Source organism: Juglans regia, chromosome 8 (assembly GCF_001411555.2).
Source record: "Juglans regia cultivar Chandler chromosome 8, Walnut 2.0, whole genome shotgun sequence".
NCBI classification, from domain to species: domain Eukaryota; kingdom Viridiplantae; phylum Streptophyta; class Magnoliopsida; order Fagales; family Juglandaceae; genus Juglans; species Juglans regia.
The window spans coordinates 28,775,625-28,796,436 of record NC_049908.1 but is presented as its reverse complement, the minus strand read 5'-3'; the positions used below and the strand labels follow the sequence as shown (position 1 = coordinate 28,796,436).

At 37.4% G+C, this 20,812-nt stretch overlaps 3 protein-coding genes across 4 annotated transcripts; all 3 read left to right on the top strand.

Moving 5' to 3' along the window:
• Positions 1-6,625: 6,625 nt before the first annotated feature.
• Positions 6,626-10,375, top strand: LOC109009748 (zinc finger protein GAI-ASSOCIATED FACTOR 1-like). 2 transcript variants are annotated; one of them, XM_018990360.2, is made up of 4 exons: positions 6,626-6,723; positions 6,807-7,138; positions 8,407-8,803; positions 9,270-10,375. In XM_018990360.2, the coding sequence occupies exons 2-4, from the start codon at positions 6,937-6,939 to the stop codon at positions 10,213-10,215; spliced, it is 1,545 nt and encodes a 514-aa protein (XP_018845905.1). In that variant the 5' UTR covers positions 6,626-6,723; positions 6,807-6,936; the 3' UTR covers positions 10,216-10,375. The 2 variants fall into 2 exon arrangements, with proteins under 2 accessions (XP_018845905.1, XP_018845904.1); XM_018990359.2 differs by having other exon boundaries at positions 6,640-7,138.
• Positions 10,376-12,269: 1,894 nt separating this feature from the next.
• LOC109009749 lies at positions 12,270-17,771 on the top strand. Its single transcript, XM_018990361.2, has 2 exons — positions 12,270-13,399; positions 14,710-17,771. Exons 1-2 carry the CDS (start codon positions 12,415-12,417, stop codon positions 17,133-17,135), a joined length of 3,411 nt encoding a protein of 1,136 aa, XP_018845906.1. The 5' UTR covers positions 12,270-12,414; the 3' UTR covers positions 17,136-17,771.
• A 1,711-nt stretch (positions 17,772-19,482) lies between these two features.
• On the top strand, positions 19,483-20,579 carry LOC109009750 (protein SRC2 homolog). The gene has a single exon (XM_018990362.2). The coding sequence runs from the start codon at positions 19,585-19,587 to the stop codon at positions 20,419-20,421; it is 837 nt and encodes a 278-aa protein (XP_018845907.1). The 5' UTR covers positions 19,483-19,584; the 3' UTR covers positions 20,422-20,579.
• The last annotated feature ends 233 nt before the right edge of the window (positions 20,580-20,812 follow it).

Genomic DNA, 20,812 nt, shown 5'->3' with positions numbered 1-20,812 from the left:
GATTTTTTATGTTTTGTTTAGAAGTTTGAAAATTTTGTAACGATTAGATGGAAAAAATTTAAAATTTAAAAGTATTTGTATTTGAGTGGTGTTTGGATGTTGAGATGATATAAAATGAGATGGGTTGAGACCATCTCAACATCCAAACGGGATCTTAATCTCAAAGTACTTATATAACTTAGTCGAAGAGGGTGAAGATAAATATAAATTAATTCGACTAACTAATTTAAGATAATTGGTAGAATGAAATGGACTAGAAAAGACCACTCAACTTAATTAATTCGACTTTACATGGCTAATTTGCAGATCATTGGACCGATGTCATTAGTTAATTGGTTAATTAGATCATATGCATATGGTATGAAAAAAAGAAAACAATGCGCATCATGAGGAGTTGTTTTCTGAGGAAAGATTATTTGGTTGTTGAAACAATGCTTAGAAACTAAGAAACCTAATGCATGCATGCATGCATGCATGCTTAGGATAGAAATAACAAGATTTTATAGGAACTCATCAATATTCAATATTATATATATATATATATATATATATAAGATGACTTTTTTATGAGCATAGTTAGCCCTCACACAATATTAATTAACCTAGCTAGATTAATTATCATGCACATGAAGTACTAGATCATGATCATGAAGTACGCGCGAATGAAATTTTTTGCTTTTGTACGTAATTGGTATAACATCTCCCGATAAGATATAAGTATTTGAAATTTTTTCTCATCAATTATTATTCACCATCCTACAGTACTCTATATTTTATGAAAAATATTCATATATTCTATAAAAAATACTCCACATCTTATGAAAAGTTATAAATGTGAAGTGTATGATGTGAATAGTTGTTGATTTATTGTAAAACTCTAAATATTTTATATCCGTATTTTTTTTTAAACAAGTTAATTTCATTAAACAGAAAAAGTGATACATAAAGAGGAGGTGAGATTCTCCGACAATCGTTCCAAAGTAATAGAAAATAATGTTAAATACATAGAGAGGGGGTGGGGTTTATTTGATACCAATATTTTGATCTCTACGCCTGTCCTACAAGAAGATGCTGTCTTATATAAAGATGAAAAATTATTTGTACAAAAACGAATAATATAACTACCGCTTGAATTAAAGAACAAAAATGAAATAGTTAACGTAAGAAAATGGAGTGACAGAATAAACGAAATTTAAGCTATTTATCTCAAACAAATAATAAATACATATTATTTTTCACAATTATATTTTAAAATAAAATATATTTTTATAAAATTAAAATTACTTTAAAAAAATACTCTTATTTTAATATATGTATAGCGAAATCATGTGTTGTAGGTATCATTTTCTTAAAAAAAAAAAAAAAAAAGGGTTGACGTGCCCATCCAGAAGAGAAGGAAAGTGGAAAGAGGATGAGGATGAAAATGGTGTACTGGTACGACAGACAAGCATTCACATGATTGCATTCCTAAAATGTAGCGAAGCAAAAGTCCACACTACCTAATATCTATGCTAAGCTATAGCTGCCCCCACTCGGTCTATATCTCGACTCCCTTGCATGCAAGTAAGCATGCTCTCTATTTTCAATATATGCATGCACGTGTCACGCGGTTTTCTAATATATATATATATATTGTTTGTGAAGAAAATGAGATACGATGAAAGTAATGTTTAAATATTTCTTAATAAAATTTCAACACGTGTTAATTAAAATTAAACATTGTAAAAAAATATATTTTTAAAAAGAGAAAAGTTGGGAGTGGTCGGGATGTTAAAATTAGAAGAGTAGCCATCCAACAAGATGGTGACACATAGAAAGTTTATAATGTTTAATCTGCACTAGCATACACCTGATCAACAACCCAAACTAAATCCAAACCAAATCCCTCACTCTGTTGTCTTCCGGGAGATCCCAACCCAAACGAAATCTCACCTACACTCATCCTCAGCGGTGCTTGACCCATAGGTGGCAAGGACGGAGCTTGACCTAGACGGTGATAAGAGTTCGACCCAAACGATGATGAAGCTCGATATTTCTCTCTTTGTTATCTCTCTCTCCATCTTTGAAATTCATTTTCTTTTTGGTGCTTTGATTCATTGTATTTTTTTCTTTTTATCTTCTTCCTATATGATGATTTGAGAAACTTGAACTTTGGTTGTCAACCCAGATGTGGACGAAACTCGATTCGGCAGTTCATGACTGATATCGATTTATGTTTGGGAGATTTTTTCTTTAGTTTTTCATGAAATTAGAGTTCTATTTATTTTGGAATGCTTTCATATTATATTTTGAATGTATTGGACAAATTATAGTGAAACTGTGAGCCTATTTTGCAGCTGCATTTAGAAGGAATGCATCGGTATTATTCCTTAAAAATCATAGTTAATTGGTTTTGAAAGTCCATCCTTTTTTAATCACCCAGTGAACCCAGGATTGGAGGCGATGGAATTAAGCTTGGTCTTGAGCGGCATGCTTGGTGGTAGTGCAAAGAGATGACGACAATGTGAACAACGTAAAAGAGTTTGGCTTGTTTGAAATGAGGGAGAGAAAACACGAGAATGAGGAAGCGCTTGTGGTGATTCTGTGTGGTGAGGTTGCATTCTCGTGTTGTATTATTTCCTATGTGTCACCATTTCATTGGAGGGCTGCTCTTCTAATTTAAACAACCCAACCGCTTCCCAACGCTTCTGTTTTAAAGTTTTAAAAACTTTATGAAACTTAAAAATTGTCCATTTTTAAGAAAAGAAGTGAAAAAAAGTGAAGACATGGAGTGGCCCTTCTAATAAATAGACATGAGTTTTCATCAAGTCAATCTTTTTAGTGTACACTTGGGAGTGCCTTAATTTACAGTTTATCACATTAGTTCTTAAACCAACCGCACATTATCTAATCTAACGACCTTTTATAAAGGGTTTGCTACAGTCCAACTAGACTCGACTACACTTTTGCCAATCGATAAAATTATTTAGTGTTGCAACACGAGATCGATATGCATGCATGAAAGCCCTTCTAAAATGAGAGATTGGAGAATTTATGGTTGAGATATTACTTCAGAAATGCTTCTAACATGTGTCTCCTTCAAAGCCTAATTATCGGAGACTAATGGGCACTCACCACGTAAGGGGTACATGTAAAATCAACGCGTGATGCGCATTAGGAGATCCTGAATCGAGGCCCGCCCCCCCCACCCCTCCCTCTCTTTGCTCTCATTCTCTCTCAAGAAACCGAAATCTCTGACCTCTCTCTTACTTCCCTCTCTCTCCTTCACTCTTGTGGCCTGAAGACCTCAAATCCTACAATTTTACCCGTTGAGGACCTCAAGACCTGCAACTTTATCCTCACAGTTGTTACGATCCCACATTGACTAAGTATGAGATTAGTTGATGGTTTATAAGCTCCTAGGCACCCCTCCCTTGTAAGCTAGTTTTCAAGGGTGAGTTCTACCTAGTGGGTTCATAACAAATGGTATCAGAGCCACCCCACATCTAAGGCCATGTTGCGACGGTTGCAATCGTGCGGTACGGGGGGTGATGCCGGCATGGCAGTGTTCGCCCGGAGCTAGGAAAAGACCTAGCGCACAGCCAGCCCGTGTGAGCGCCGGGACCGCCGTGGACGTCGGTTGCGGAGCGTGGTGGTTGTTACGATCCCACATTGACTAAGTATGGGATTAGTTGATGGTTTATAAGCTCCTAGGCACCCTTCCCTTGTAAGCTAGTTTTCAAGGGTGAGTTCTATCTAGTGGGTTCATAACAACAGTAGTACTTTATCCTCACAAATTCATCTCTTCCCCTTTACATAAACCCAACCACACGATTTGCACAAAAGCAAAAATTTTAATCAACCACACAATCTTATATAAATTTGAAGCATTGTCACAGAAACTTATAGTTTTCATTTTTTTCATCGGTGCAGATGGAAGTTAATGATTCAAGTATCGCTTGCAGGCAAAAAAAAAAAACCTTGCGACCAATGTTTTTCATTTCTCGGAATAGCAGCTCTTGATAGTGGGTTATCCATATGCAGTTCAATTGCCGTTCATGTTTGTTGTCAAATAAAAAAAGAATTCTGGGAATTTTTTCGGTGGGAAGGGGGGAGAGAGAGAGAGAGAGAGAGAGCTTTGATGGAGTGTGTTTCGGTGGCTTGGTGGCTTCAACAGAGTGGGAAGGAGAGAATTCCTTTGAAAGCGAAGTGTTGGTCACATTTGATTCCTTGAAATACAAATCAAACAAGTTTTTAGTTAGTGAATTGAAGAAGTAAAAGAGATAGATAGAGTATCGGGCATAGAGAGAGAGAGAGAGAGAGAGAGAGAGAGAAGGGGTGGGTTTCGACAAAGCAGTGACCTAATTTTTTTTCCCTCTACAACGCATCTTACTAATGAGAAGTGTGTATCCCACGTGGCCCACTATGATTCGTTTCCGTTATTTGAAGAACAACGTAGACATGACTTGTGTGAAGTTATTCTCATATTACTTACCCTTAGTTTAGATACAGAAATCATCTCATCTCATCTCATCTCATTATTATAATTTTTTTAAATCTCCATATAAAATATAATAAGCTATTTAATTTTTTGAAATCTTAAAAAAATAATAATATTTAAAAAATAATATTTTATTTAACTAATCTAAAATCATCTCATTTTATCTCATCTTATCTCACTATCAAACGAGCTTTAATTTTCAAATAAATGTTATTTTTCATCTTATATTTTATCATTTACAGTCGTATCACTTAACAGCACGATTAAAAATAATAGTGTGTATATATATATATACATACACATATTAGGTAAAGAGCAAGTGTCATAGAGGAAATGCGACATGGCTTGTACCTAAATCATTAATGAAGTTGAACCGATTTAAAAATGGTTTTTATAAGTGTTGTGTATGCATTTAGCCAACGTAATAGATTCAAAATCAATTAAATTGTTGTCATGTCAGTATTATTAAATGGTATCAGCGTAATGCAGGCCAAACCCATCATCAATCATATCATTATCATCTCTTTCTCATTTTCAACGAATACATATCTTTTTTCTTTTCTTTTTTTAATTTAAATTCTACCGTTGGAATTTTTGTAATCATTGATAATTTTTTCTTTTCTTTCTTTCTTTTTTTTTTTTTAACAAAAGACCTTTATCCCTTAAATTAAAATACCAAAATACCCCTCTATTTCTTTGAAATACCGAAAATACACCTACCCGGTCTGACCACTTAGGAAGTTGCTCCCTGGTTGCACGTGAACAGGAGAATTATTGGACTATTGTCGGGTCCTTTTCGAGAAGGATTCTATCAGTGACCGCCCGTGACAGAGAAGGTTATTTTGGTCAATTACGGGTTCACGGCGGCTCATACCACAGTGGCGGTTTTGTTATTTTAAATCATAAGTAGTGGTATTTCCGGAACATTATTTTACTTTTGTAAGAATATCTCCAGAAAAGGACAAATTTCCAACTACAAGGTCTTGTCGCCAGCATTGTCTGTAATAAATCAAATTGAGGGAGGAAAGAATATATTGTATGCCTAAATGACCCTTAAATTTAAAAAATATAACAAAAGCCCCCAAAAGAAAAACATTTTGAATCATTCCCTTCCCTTTCCCTTCTTCATCTTAATATGCTCCATTTAGTAGAAAGAAATAAGTTTGGTATTAATATACAAAGTCTAAGTTCACTTAGTATTATTAGTTTATCGCTCAACTCAAATCGTCGTTACAATGATCTATGTTTCGATCGAGAGTTCTCGACACGTATCAAACAAATTTAAGATTATCAGAATCATTAAATTTTATTTTTATCGTTTGTTTGTTTCATGTTGGAATTATTTATAATTAAAATTTCTTGGTATGTAAAAATGAAAATAATTCATAGATACCATAATATATAAGATCACCCATGGGGGTAGACTTGTATTGAGGAATAGTCTTAGTACTCAAGCTAAAGACAGCTTTTGTTTGGAGTTATTTATTGAGGTCTCCTAGCTAGCTAACATGTACAAAAATAAATAATTTATAGAGACCATAAGAATCATGGGATACACTTGTATTAATGAGGAATAGTCTTGCTAGCTCAAGCAAAAGTCAGTTCAATGATAAGATAAAAGCCTGAATAGAGGAATGATTGAGGCAATGAGGAGGTAATGACATTTGAGTACATGTTTCAAAGGGTAGTGTTTTTAACCAAAAAGAATTTCAGTAAAACAATTAAGTGTGAGATTTTAAACAAATTTCATTAATATGTAGCAAAAATATTTTCAAAATTAACATAAAAGGTCCCACATCTATTCATCTAACTTTTGGAGACTATTTTTTGTTTGAGATTTACTATGCATCAATTACTATTCACTCTCACAGCTCACACTTATAATTTTTTTATAGGGTATGTGGATATTTTCATCGTGTATGAGAATATTTTTTATAAAATAGGATGTGGGACGGTAAATAATGACTGATACAAATTTTTTTTTTTGGTTTTGCTTGACGCTAAATTAACATATTAACCAACAAAAATAGGGCATAAAGGAGGAGAAGGGCAGTTTCTTGAATATCCAACAAAGTTAGGGGTATATTTCTATTGCTACATCCAACAGTGCCTTAAAAAAACATATTATATATTCATGATTACAATACAAAGCCAGCCAAAGAAGAGTCCAAGCAAGCTCTTGTGTTCATATTGTGGCAGCAAGAGAACTCTCTCCTCCACCAGAAATGAAGGAGAATTTCCTGGTTTTTGTCTTCCCCTAGCTGCAACAAATCCCATCTTTCATGTTTCAGTTGTTTATTTTGTTTTTTTATTGTTTTATAAACAGTCCTCCCACAGAGCAGCAAGAACAATAAAAAGAGAGAAAGAAACAAGAGAGAGTTTGGAAAGGAGATCAAGGAAAGGAGACAAAAAGTTTGAATAATATCCTCTCCTTTTTTATCTTTTTCTTCCCTTCAATGTCGAATACTACTACAGGTGGTGATGGTGGGAGCTTCACTTCAGGAAATACTGCTGGAGATGAAGTTCAGCAACAACGAGATCATCAGCTGCTCACTGCAGATCAATACTTTAACCGCAGCAATATTAATGGTTCCTCCACTAAACAGCAGCAACCTCCATCATCTCTTAAGAAGAAACGAAACCTACCAGGAAATCCAGGTGCTTAGTTTCATATATCTACTTTAATGAACTTTGATATTGGCAGCTCATTATATATATCCTCTTTCTCTCTCTCACAGCCTTTTTTGCATCGCCTTTCGGCCATTAGATTTGGATCGATTGGTTTTTGAAGTTTTAATTTGGATTTAATGATCAAATCTGCTGTGAAGTTCTCGATCGAAGTTGGAAAAACTAAAGAGAGTTCTCGGCTTTTACATGCGCTGATCAGTCCAGCATAATTTTGATAATTCCATGTTTTCAATATCTGTTTCTAGTTTTTATTTCTTTCTTTTTGTATTTTTTGGCTTTATCTTTATCTTTTCTTTTTTCTGAAACAATCGTATAGTATCAGATGGGTTTTGAGATTTATAAGAAAAATTCTATATTTGAGTTCATGGACCACATGTTTCATGCTAATATTTTGGCATGTTCTTAAAAGTTCATGATCATGCCTGCCTATAGATTCCTTAATGAAAGGAAGAAAAGAAAGGATTTGGAGGAAGATTTCCGATCTTCACTTCAAGGTAGGCATGATGAAGTAGGACGTTTTCCGGACTTCTTCTGGTTTCTTATAACTTTTTATTATTTTTTCCTGCTTGATCACAAAAATGGTGAATTATTGACGGGCTATTTAAGTGCATGAAGGGATTCAATTATTGGCTTGGGATTACTTACAATCATTGTAGTAAACAACTGTTGCATGGCTTGCCTTGGCGGCCCTCCTCCTTTTCTCTTTATTTTTTTTTTACTGTTTTGAGGTGAACACTTGAATATCCTTCTTACAGAAAATCTGCAGCCTCTCTCTCTCTCTCTCTCTCAACCATGTACATATGATTCCCTTTTCTCAGGCTTTTTGTTTTTTGGCTTTTTCAATTTGCACAAGCTTGATCGCACCGACTGATCATCGAGAACTCAATTGGCCTTCCAGGAAGTTTATTTTTCAAACGTCGCTTTTCAAACGTCGCTTCTTAGAGTCTCATCATACTCTTATTTTGGATCAAGATGTCTCTGAAGATTCAATTGAGAAAAGATGGAAAATAATCACTGCAATTGATGATATTATGAACCACATAAGAACATGAAACTAGCTAGCTAGCTCGCTCCAAGAATTCCAAAAAATATTATTTCTTTAAATAAGAGAACGTTATATTTCGAGTTTTACATTGCCTTTTCTCCAGTACTTTTGTTTTAATATCCAGACCCATATGATCTATAAAACAATGAATGAAACTCATGACATCGGGTTCTTTCTCGAAACCTCTTTGCAGATCCAACTGCTGAAGTTATCTCTCTATCACCAACAACCCTCATGGCTACAAACCGATTTGTGTGTGAAATATGCAAAAAAGGATTCCAAAGGGACCAAAACCTTCAACTGCATCGGCGAGGCCATAATCTGCCATGGAAGCTTAAGCAAAGAACAAGCACCGAAATCAGGAAGCGGGTCTACGTTTGCCCAGAACCTTCGTGTGTGCATCACAACCCGGCTCGGGCATTAGGTGATCTGACAGGCATTAAGAAGCATTTTAGCCGAAAACATGGGGAGAAAAAATGGAAATGTGAGAAGTGCTCCAAGAAGTATGCAGTGCAGTCTGATTGGAAAGCTCATTCCAAGACCTGTGGTACTAGGGAATACAAATGCGACTGTGGCACCATCTTCTCGAGGTTAGTACATTTACTTAATTATCTATTCTCACTGTTCTTTTATATAAAAAAAATAAAAAATTGCTTGTGCGTGAATAATATATATGAACCTCTTATATATTACGAGATGTTTGGTGTGGTTTGACGATGCATATTGTCTTGATCATGAGGAGTGAGAATACAACGTAGCTTTTGTTCCATGAAATGAATAGGATATTTGTGTCCATGCCAGAAAGTGCTAGCTTTACTTGAAGTCTTTGTTTTATCTAAACGCCCTCATAAAGTTGTTCAAGCTTAATTATAAAGTCCTTATCCTAATTAAGTGGTTTAATTATCTAATTCTCATGGGTGATCATTGTGTGCAATAAAAAATAAGAACTAGTAATAATGGAGTCTCTCTCTCTCTCTCTCTCTCTCTCTCTCTCTCTCTCTCTCTGTTACTTGTTAACTTATAATAATTAGACTACTGTACCGCTTTTTTATGCAGGAGAGATAGCTTCATCACTCACAGAGCCTTCTGTGATGCCCTGTCTGAAGAAAACAACAAAGCAAAGCAAGGATTATTGTCCAACATGGGACCAAACTTGCAAGGACAGATCTCCGAGCTCATGCCCTCACTGCCCATCAACAACACCAACCCATCAAGTGGAACATTCGGATTCGACCAATCTGATATCAAAGCAGTACCATTGGCATTGCCCCAAGAACTCATGTCTTTCCCGACAAAGCCAGCTTTGAACATGACAGGAAGCCATCTTTACACCAGTCCAAGAAGCATTAATTCGTCTTCCTCTCCAATATCTCTTCAGCCCAAAAAAACTTCTTCAACCATTTTCGAAGGAAATGGACACCAATTACCTCATGTCTCAGCCCACATGTCCGCTACAGCGTTGTTGCAGAAAGCTGCTCAAATGGGCGCAACTGTGAGTAATAATGGAATGAACTCTCCATTGATGCAGAATAACTTTGTTACAAGCATGGCACCGCCATCACTTGGTGCAATGCAGCCCCAAAATCATGATCAATCGTTTGTTAACCAGTTCATCCAGAAAGGCCAACAGCAAGAAACTTCATCGCAGTTTATCAACGCAATCGGCATGCTTAATAACTTGGGAATGACCAATATGGGAATGCTTCACGGTCTTGCTGATGATGAGAACAGTGCATTACTGAAGAACGTAACGCACGACAGTAGTAAAAGTACTAATGTTTTGCACGGTGCAAACTCAAATGGCCGGAGTGGGGATATGATGACTGTGGATTTCTTGGGGCTCGGAGGAGGGTCGAGACGTACTGGGAATTTTTATGAACAACAGCAACAAAAGCAACAAGAAATGGCCGGTTTCGATGGAAATGGTCAAAGATTTCAGGGATTGAGTCACTTTCAGCAACAAGCGCAAGCGTTAATGGAAAAACACATGTGGGAGGTTTGAGAATATCATGCGCATTGTTTTTTTTCAACTTTCTTCTAAACAATGCATTGATTACTCCCGAGAAAAAAAAACTTCCTAGCTAGTACTCCCAGCTGATCATGTAATGAATTTTTTTTTCCCTATATATTCTTCGTTTTATATAATTTTGATCTGTGCCCAAGTGATCATATTAATTGCGAAAAACAATATATAGTTAATATATAGTAGTGTCTTGCTAAAGAGTGAGGCATATTTCGCGTTAGCTAGCTATGGTAAAGCAATTAATTTAGAATATTTTAGAATTCATGATTGCCCAGTTTATGGCCGGAGGCCTAGCACTAGAAAATATGGGGTCTACGTTTTCCTTCTTTTTAGCTTGAGCCTAGGGATAATATGAATATATATAAAAATGAACGAAAGGGGGCACTGATCACGGGTGTATGTGGTAATACATTAACGAAAATACTTTAGACACGTAATAGATAAAAATAAACTCACAAACTGATATAGTTTAATGTGGTATATTATATTATAAAATTATTTTTATTATAAAGTATATCTAACAGATCCAATAAAACTACATCAATTTATAAATTTATTTTTACATAATTTATTATACATTAATGCATCAAGTGAAATCATAGCAAGCGGAACATTTGGTGATTAGTGTTTACTGCAAAATATATTAATGCCACCTGATCTGCGATGATTTTATTCACAGATCAGGATGTGATTCCTTATGGAGTTGGCCGTATATATAAACACGTCGGCCTTGATGTATCATGATGATGTGTGTGTATGTGAGGATATAAGAAAAATCCATGCATGCATGCAGTCAGAACATGATCTAGAATATCAGTACTTATATTCTGAAAATCATGTTGTCATGAATATTACTATTTAAGCCCCTTGATATCATTATAAATCGCAAAAATTTCTCCGCCAATTAGTATGAGATTCCATATTTACTACTTGCCGTAATAAATCCGATATAATACAGTAATTCTGATTATCAGTATGGGGATCAGTGAGGTTTTGAGTGGATGCATGCATGGGACGTACAAGAAGTGCACTACACGCTTTGGGCTCTTTAAAACTTGGATCATTAGTGGTAGTAGTGAACGTGCAAGTACATGCAATCACTTTGAAAAAAGTGAATATATACGAGATTATATGAAAAAATTAATTTTTTAATAATAGACCTTACTCTTTTTAAAATCTACTATATGGCACTTGCGAGCTCCACGACTACATGTAGCATTGCCTAAAAAAAATTTAAATGAAAAGAGAATAAGAGAGGAAAAGAAAATGAGGCCGGAGACTAGAGATTTTGATAATTATGAAAATCAAATTCTAATGATTATGAAAATAAATTTCCTAATTTATACTTACAAGATCCATGCAATTTATATTGTCCCGAAGGAGTGTGGCTTTTGTGCTGGATGATATATGTGATGATATCTCATGCATGCATGCAATTATATATATTGTTGAAAAAATAAGAAAAAAGTAAGGATATTAATATTCCATGCATGGATGATTCGTGATGTAAAAGATCGACCGTACGTACGTACGTACGTAGTAAAAGATCATGTGCTGGTCAAACACGCTCTAATTTTTTTTAGTCAACATGATTGGAACTTCTCTGCATATGGAATTTTAGGAGATGTTTGGATTCGAACATGACTTGAGATGAGCTGAGATAAGTTGAGATGGATTGTGAATAGTAATGAGATGAGTTGTGAATAGTAATGAGATTTGTGAGTTAAAATTGCTGAATAGTAATGAATAGTAGTGAGATGAGTTGAGATGAGTTAAGATGAACTGAGATGAGCTGAGATGACTTGCGAATCCAAACGAGCCCTAGAGAATTTGATGGCCCAAACGAAGAGTTTGGACTTGAGAATCATGCGATCAACTGGGCTAAAATTCATGACAGACAGACAGACAGACCAATGGGCTAAAGATGGCCCTTATATTGATGGGCCGAAGCCCACCATGCCCACAAATTTCTAGGGAGAGCCCATTAAATGACACCAAATCCATTACTCAGACAGACACATTAGCATAATGAAGGTTGCGAGTATAACAGTTAATTCAGATTCAATCGTGGAGTCCAAAGCGAAAGCTAGGTTATCGGAGAGTGGTATCTATGGCTCTAATGGCGACAAGAATTTGGATTTAGGGGTTTCTGACGAGGTTAGGGTGTCTTCAGTAGAGATGGATTCTGGAGCTCCGGAGAATGAGGTTGAAGCTAGGGCTTCTGAAGGTTGGAGATCTGAAGAGCCTAGGGTTAGGGTTTCTGACGCGATTGACGGCGGTGTTGGAAGAGTAGGTAAGGAAATTGAATCTAGGGGTTTTGAGATTGAGGATGAGAGCATCAATCATTTTGATGCCCAAGATGATAGATTTGATTTCCAAGATGATAAAGAAGAGCATGTGGAGAAGAGTAAGACGTCCGAGTACACTTCTTTGTTGTCGGAGTTTGATGATTTTGTGGCCAATGAGAATGATGGGGCATCGGTTGGTTTTGGAATGTCGAGGGCACTGAGTTTTGGGCTCGAAGTTGGCGACATGGTGTGGGGGAAGGTGAAATCTCACCCCTGGTGGCCGGGGCATATATTTAATGAGGCTTTTGCGTCTCCCTCGGTGCGACGCGCCCGGAGGGAGGGTTATGTGTTGGTGGCCTTCTTTGGTGATAGTAGTTACGGCTGGTTTGACCCAGCTGAGCTCATCCCATTTGATCTCTATTTCGCTGAGAAATCCTCTCAAACAAATTCGAGGAATTTCGTGAAGGCCGTGGAAGAGGCTGTCGATGAGGCGAGTCGGAGACGGGGTCTTGCTTTGGCTTGTAAATGTAGGAACCCATATAATTTTCGAGTCACGAGTGTTCAAGGGTATTTTGTAGTGGATGTGCCAGATTATGAGCCCGGGGGAGTTTATTCTGCGAATCAGATTAAGAAAGAGAGAGATGGTTTTAAGCCAAGTGAGACTCTTGCTTTTGTAAAGCAGTTAGCGTTGGTGCCAAGGGGTGGCGAGCAGAAAAGTATTAATTTTCTCAAGAATAAGGCCACGCTGTTTGCTCACCGAAAGGCAGTATTTGAAGAATTTGACGAGACCTACGCTCAGGCCTTTGGGGTGCAGCCGGGGCGTCAATCTCGTCAACATGTTCATTTAGATCAGACTGTTAAAGCGCCGCCCAAAGGTATAATTACATTCTTTCTCTCATCCTTGGTAGCAGTTATTTTGTTTGCAAATAATCTCTAAGGCCAGCGGACCGGGGGGTTTTTCCTTGAATTAGCCGAAGTGTAATTGCGGGAAACTTCTTGCCGAGGGCTGTGCACATCCGGATGATTAGTCGGAACGTTGTTTTGACACCCGGTGCCAAAAAAAAAAAAATGCAGTTATTTTGATTCTTCGTTGCCCCAACGTCACACGCTCAAACACTGAATCTGAGCTACCCCTCACAGGAGCCTGCGTAAGTGGGACCGATACTGAGTAATTACCCTCTTGTTCACGGTACAAAAAGGTTTATAAGAGGACATGAAAAGAATGTAATGAACAATCTAGACTATCTGGGTATTTACTTAACATTTGTTTGATGCAGTGGTGTGTGAAAACGCTCGCCAATAAACATTTTTTATGAATAAAATTTGGAAATAAATATAGAATGTTTTTTTTTTCTTTTTTGAGATGTAATTTTATAAAAAGTGAAGAGGGACAAAACCAAGTACAAAGACATACAAAAGAAGCACGACATAGAGAACTTGAATGTTCCAATCATGCATAGATGCTACTCAATGGGTCAAATGCAACAGTACTAATGTTCTCACGAGAGAAGTCTATTGAACTACTTGTGTTATCATTTAAGGGGAAAAAAAAACTAGAATCAGGTAATATACTTAGTCCAGGAAAAAATAGGAGGCTAGATACTGGCAACAATGATGGTTGGTATTTCTTTTGCATTCACAAGAAGGCTTGATGATTGAGGGTGGAATCCTAATATAACTATCAGAGCAAAGGATAAAGTGAACTATCTGTCGTAGTATTTTTGCAAATAATTACTTAGGAAGCTTTGGCATGTTTTTTTAGACTTTGTAGGTTTCTTATAGAAAAGAAGGATTTTCTGGATTTAGTTTGTGTCTTGTGTAGATTTTTAGGGTGTTCAACTGAATCATTTAATAGGCAATCATGTCATCAGCATGAACCTCTATTTCCTTGTGAATCATATCATGAAACAGCGTAGTCATGGCATTCTTTAGACCAAACGGCATCATCTTGTAATAGAACGTGCCCTCCTATCTGATATGGCCAAGGAAGACAGAGAAAACGAGAAATTTGTGATGAATTGTTGGGATTATCCTGAGTACCTGCATTAAGTTATTAATTTAAAATTTTCTTATGTGCATCAACCTCAGTCATACTACCATGATCCTGGAGACCCTTTCTTTGGAACAACTGGTGACATTCTATTTTTGGAGCCATCTGTTTTGATTGGTTTTTTGCCTTTTCCAGCTCCTTTGAGTGGTCCACTTGTGATTGCGGAAGCTCTTGGTGGAGGGAAAAGCTCTGCAAAACCTGTGAAAATCAAGGATCCTTTAAAAAAAGACAGATACCTTTTCAAGCGGAGAGATGAAACTACTAACTCAGAGACTCACCAAGGTAGCCCAGGGCAGGCAGTTTCCTCTGCACCATCAGTTTACATGGATGGGTCTGTAACAGCAGTGGCTGGGGATTATGTTTTGCAAAAGAGGGTGCCTCCTGCCCCTGTAATTCCAGCAAAACATGAAGTTGCATATGTTAGCAAGGATGTTGCAACCTCAAGTCTAGAAGGAATTGGCAAAGAAGTATCCATAGATCGGGCTGCAGCATACAGCAGTCCTCTTGGCCATCAAGATATTGCTTTTGATAAGGAGAAAGATTTTCTGCAGGGAACAAATGACAGTTTGGGGCCAGGTGAGTTTGTGAGTCCCACAAGCACAGGGTGGTCGGATTTGTCTAGGGACAAGGTATTCTCACGTGTAACTGATGATGCATCTCAAGCCTTTCGACAGGAAGCTGAGCAAAAAATTTTGAGGCCATATGAAGGTCTTCAAAAACATGAGCTGAGTTTTCCCAGTGGAATGGAAGTGGGCAGTGGATCAGATCAAGTTAAAGACAGTCGTGGTGTTGCAGATCTTTCACCAATTGATACAATGCGTTCAAGTGGAATGACTGCTGATGGAGGAGTTAAGAAGGCAAGAATTCTCAAAAGAACTACGACAGACTTGGGCTCTGAGAACTCTGTTATGGGGGAGAAAAAGAAGAAAAAAAGGAAAGACACTGGTAGAGAAATGAATTCTGAACATCCACAGAAACGTTTGGCTACTGGAAAAATGGGGACCCCAATGAGAAAAGTAGCAGGAAAATCCACCCTAATTGGTTTGGCTCCAAGAGAGGATTTTCAGGTTGAACATCAGAGGAAAAGTGTTAGCGCAAGTAATTCCTCAACCGAGTCTGTTGCAACACTTCTAACAGTTGACACGGGAAATAATGACATCGAACTTCCCCAACTTTTGAGTGATTTGCAAGCCCTTGCTCTCGATCCTTTTCATGGTGTAGAAAGAAACAGCCCTGCAATTGTGCAGCTGTTCTTTTTGCGATTCCGGTCCCTAGTTTTCCAGAAAAGCTTGGTTCTGTCACCACCAGCAGAGGCTGAATCTGTTGAAGTTGGTCCCACAAAATCTTCATCTGGTGTTGGGGCTTTTGGCAGTCTTCCTGGTGAGCATGCCAGAGATCTTTCATCCTCAAAGCCTGCAAAATCCATAGTGAGACCCATGGATCCAACAAAGGCTGGGCGGAAACGTGGCCCTTCTGACCGTCAAGAAGAAATCGCAGCAAAGAAGTTAAAGAAAATTAATGCAATAAAATCATTGGCTGTTGAAAAGAAAGCTAGCCAGAAATCTTCTGAAAACCGGCGGGTAGAGGGAAGAGATTCAGTGGTACCAGCCCTGCCAAAGTCTTTCAGACCAGATCCTGTCAAGAAAGTGGAACCGGTTGCAAAGGCAGTTAATCCCACCATGTTGGTGATGAAGTTCCCTCCCGGTACATCGCTCCCATCTGTTGCAGAGTTGAAGGCAAAGTTTGCCCGTTTTGGGCCAATAGATCAATCGGGTCTCCGTGTCTTTTGGAAGTCATTGACATGCCGTGTCGTGTTCCTGCACAAGCACGATGCAGAAGCAGCATACAGATATGCTGTTACTAACAGTTCCTTTTTGGGCAGCATGAATGTGAGGTGCTACACTCGCGAACTGGGAGTTGCTACAGCTGAAGGGTCTGATTCAGGCAAGGGCCGAGGAGATGACAATACCAATGAGTCCCCACGAGTTAAGGATCCTGCAGTTATACAAAGACCAGCATCCGGGCTTGTGAACCAGCCTCTACCAAAGCCAGCAGTCCAGCTCAAATCCTGTTTGAAGAAGTCATCTGGCGACGAGTCTGGGCAAGTAGCTGGTGGTGGTGGTGGTGGTGGTGGTGGTGGTTGTAGTAATAAAGGTATCTCCCGTGTAAAATTCATGTTGGTTGAGGATGAAAGTAGTAGGGGAGAGCAGTTGATGGTTGGTAATAGAAACAACATGAACAACAATGCTAGTATTGCTGATGGTGGTGGTGCACCTTCTTCTGTTGGAATGGATTTTATTAGTAAGAACTTTCAAAAGGTCAGTCCTCCATCTCCATCGCCTCTTCCTCCACAATTTGCAAACGCCCCACATAATAATTTTCATCGTCTGGAAATAGCGCCCTGGAATGCCCACAATCCTATTAACAGTCTCCCAGCACCACCTAGTGGTGGAACCTCAGTTGATATCTCACAGCCATTTTTGAGCCTATTGACAAGGTGCAACGATATTGTCACCAATGTGACGGGCTTGTTGGGCTATGTGCCTTACCATCCTCTTTGATGAAACTGGCATAAAAATCTGATCGTTAATCTGGGATATAACAAGATTGATTGGCTTGAATATGAGGGGCAATCTCATCTTGAAAGAAAGCTATTTGTATCCTCGCAACGCGTTCGAACATGCGTGATAACTCAATTGGAGGGGGCACCAATTGTCGCAAAAAAGAAAGAAAGAAAAAGAAAAAGAAAAAAGGGACATAGGGGTCTCCAGTCGAGAATCAGGAGGAGCTTTTATTTTTTGGGAGGGCCAAGAGCTGTGACCAAATTCGAGCACAATTTGGGCTTTAGCGATGAGTATGATTTCAGAAATGTGGATACTCCCAAATGTAATGATATTGATAGTGGCATCTTGTGTATTTTGCTTTCATTTTTTTCTTCTTTTTTTTTTTTTTGTTGACATATTCGGCTTGGGGTTAACGGGTATCTCTGTATTTGAAAGTGGTGGGGATTTGGTCTTTGCTGCATGGCCGACTACGGCATGACAGCCGCCTTTTGTAGTGCAACTCCTGGCCTTGCAAGTTGCAAATGTCATGCATGGGGGTGAGGGGGGCTCTTGGCGGAAGCTTGTGCACTTGCGTCTATGCTCCTGAAACGTAGTGGTTGGTGAATATGATAATGGCCGCCTGGTTGATGAGAGGAAACGTTAATTTTGCCATTTGGTGAATGATATTTTATAATGATTAAGAACACAAAGGTTTCATTGCCATTAGAAACAAAAATGGAAAAAAAATTACTTCTTCAAAAGTGTGCCTTCACAAGCCACCTACTTAAAACACTAACGTGAAAGTTGCAAGTCTATAACTATTCTTTTAGATTGCTTTTCTGAGCTGATTTTAGATATTTTGTGAATAATAATAAAAATAATAATTATAAAATAATAAAAAGTAAATAAAAATTAATAATAAAATAAAAATTAATGGATAATATTCTACTATCCAAACTATCCCTTACTTTCTACCGTCCAGAGTTTTGGGAATCCTGAGAATAACGGTCCAAATCCAAAGTTGCAGTGACAAGTCCCAATCAATCAGTTCTAACTAAAAAGGAATGTTATGTGTGGCGTTAATCTCCTCTCCGTAGATATGTTAGACTTGCAATCCTCTTAATATATTTTTTAAGTATTTTTTTAATATCTTTAATTATTAAAAAAAATTAAAAATATATTTTTATTAATAATCATTTTTTTAACCATTAAATAAAAGAAAATAAATTAAAAGCTAAAGAGAACAGTATAAGAGTAGTAGAATAGCTATCATTATTCTCCTTCAAAAATTCCCATTTCATAAAGGCTGCGAAAAAGTACCCTTTGGGTTTCCGTCGAGAATATGTTCTCAATTTTGTATGTTCTAAATATACTCTAGTTATTTTCATCTAATATTATTCTTTCATTCAATAATTACTATTTAGATTAAAAAAAATATTCTCAGCAAAATTACTTAATTTAGAATATAAATTTTAAAATCTTACCAATTAAATATTCATATTTCAGTGATGTGTTGTTATGATTTACACATCGGTTTAAAAATAAAATAACTTATTAAAAAAATAAAAATGATAATATAGTGTTATATTTGTCTAGAATTAAATTATAACGAACAGGCACTCATTAAAATTGTGTTTAGTTGTTAAATTAAATTCAACTTAGCTCAATTTATTTTAATCTATTTATTCATGAAATTCATTACTTTTTAAATTTTTTATAATAAAATTAAACTCATCTCAATATTAAAAAAAAAAAAAGTTAAACTCATCTTAATAAAATTTATAAAATATTATTATTTACATCTCAACTCTTCTCGACGTATAAACGTATTCTTAGAGTTCGTTTGGATAATGAGATAATTTTAGATAAAGTTGAAAATTGAATAAAAAATTATTTTTTAAAATTATTATTATTTTTTTAAATTTAAAAAAATTAAATTATGTATTATATTTTATATAATAATTTAAAAAAAATTATAATGCGATAAACGTTTGTATCCATTACGGCTTAATTAAAGCATCCTTATCTACGCGCACTCTGTCCAAGTTTCACGAAGTTTCGTGATGCGAAGGGGATGAAATTCCTTACCGTTGAAGAAAAAGCCTTACAAATGACTTGCAATATTGACGCGTGGAAAACACGTATTTATTCTTTTTATCTCATATTTATTTATAGAAACGATAATACTAAAAAAAATAAAAAAAATCTTAGCTAAATTTATTTTATAATTGAAAATAATAAAATTCAAATAAAAAAAAAAACGAAATATATTTTATAATTGAAAAAAGAAAAAACGCGTTTGACAGCGGTTAATTGTCATCACCTCCGTTATATCCTCCGCTCTTTCCCCGAAAGGCACCCTCCCTTCCCCCTCCTGCCTATATATATATAATCATTCCAACCAACCTCTATCATCCCAATATCTTCTTGAATTTCTTGACCGGTACTCTTTTTCTTCTTCTTCAATATGGAGTGCAGACCTTTGGATATCGTAATCGAGTCCGCAAAGGACTTGAAGGACGTCAATCTTTTCTCCAAGATGGATGTCTACGCCGTCGTTAAGATCGAAGGCGTCTACAACCTCAAATCATCCACCCAAAAGACGCCCACCGACAAAGACTGTGGCACAAGCCCCAAATGGAACTTCCATGTCAAGTTCACCATCGACGACGACGCTGCTAATCAGAACCGCCTTACCCTCGTCATCAAGATCAAGTCCGACAGGACCTTGGGCGACAGAGAGATCGGCGAAGTCCACGTGCCTATCAAGGAGCTTTTGGACGGTTTTGGCGTTGCCAAGGAAGCGAAACACGCTACTTATAGCGTCAGGACCCCGTCTGGGAAGACCAAGGGAACTCTGGATATCTCCTACAAGTTCGGTGAAAAGTTCACCGCGCCTGAGATTAAAAGCAAGCAGGCAGAGCCGGTTATGGCGTACCCTGCGGGCTATGCCGCTGGATCTAGTGGCGCTGCCGCGTATCCGCCACCGGGAGCATACCCACAGCCCATGCATGCGCACCCACAGGCTGCGCCAGGATATGCTGGGTACCCACCTGGGGGATACCCGCCGTATCCCCAGTACCCTCCGCCTGGCGGGTATCCACCGCAGCCGGCTTACGGGTACGGTGGATACGGGGCGCCGGTGCAGCAGCCACATAAACCAAAGAAGAATGGGATGGGAGGGATGGGGTTGGGGCTTGGAGCAGGATTGCTGGGTGGGTTGCTAGTTGGAGACATGATCTCGGATGCTGCTTCCTATGATGGGTACCATGATGGTGGCTTTGGTGATGGGTTTGATTTTTAATTGTTATTTATTTGTCATGACACTTGTTTTTAATTGTCTTCAATTCGTTTTAGATAGAGCGATTTCTGGGTATGTAAATCGAAGTACGAGGATGTAATATATCATATTTAAAAATTTCTACTGATTTTGGCACATATATGTGCTTTTTTGGGCGTATATAATTTTTATCCAATGCAATTTTTTATTTTTATTTTTTGTGATCCCTACACAAAAAACAACGCTATGCTTGGAGCAATCTGTTTGCAAATGATGCTAAGCTTGGACTAGATAAGTCTAGAACTGGTTTGCATAAAGAATCGCAAAAGATGTACAGCAACATGTACAGACATTACAGCCAGAACCAAACGAGATGCATCAACATTTTCTGAACCGGCGTTACTGACGTTGACTC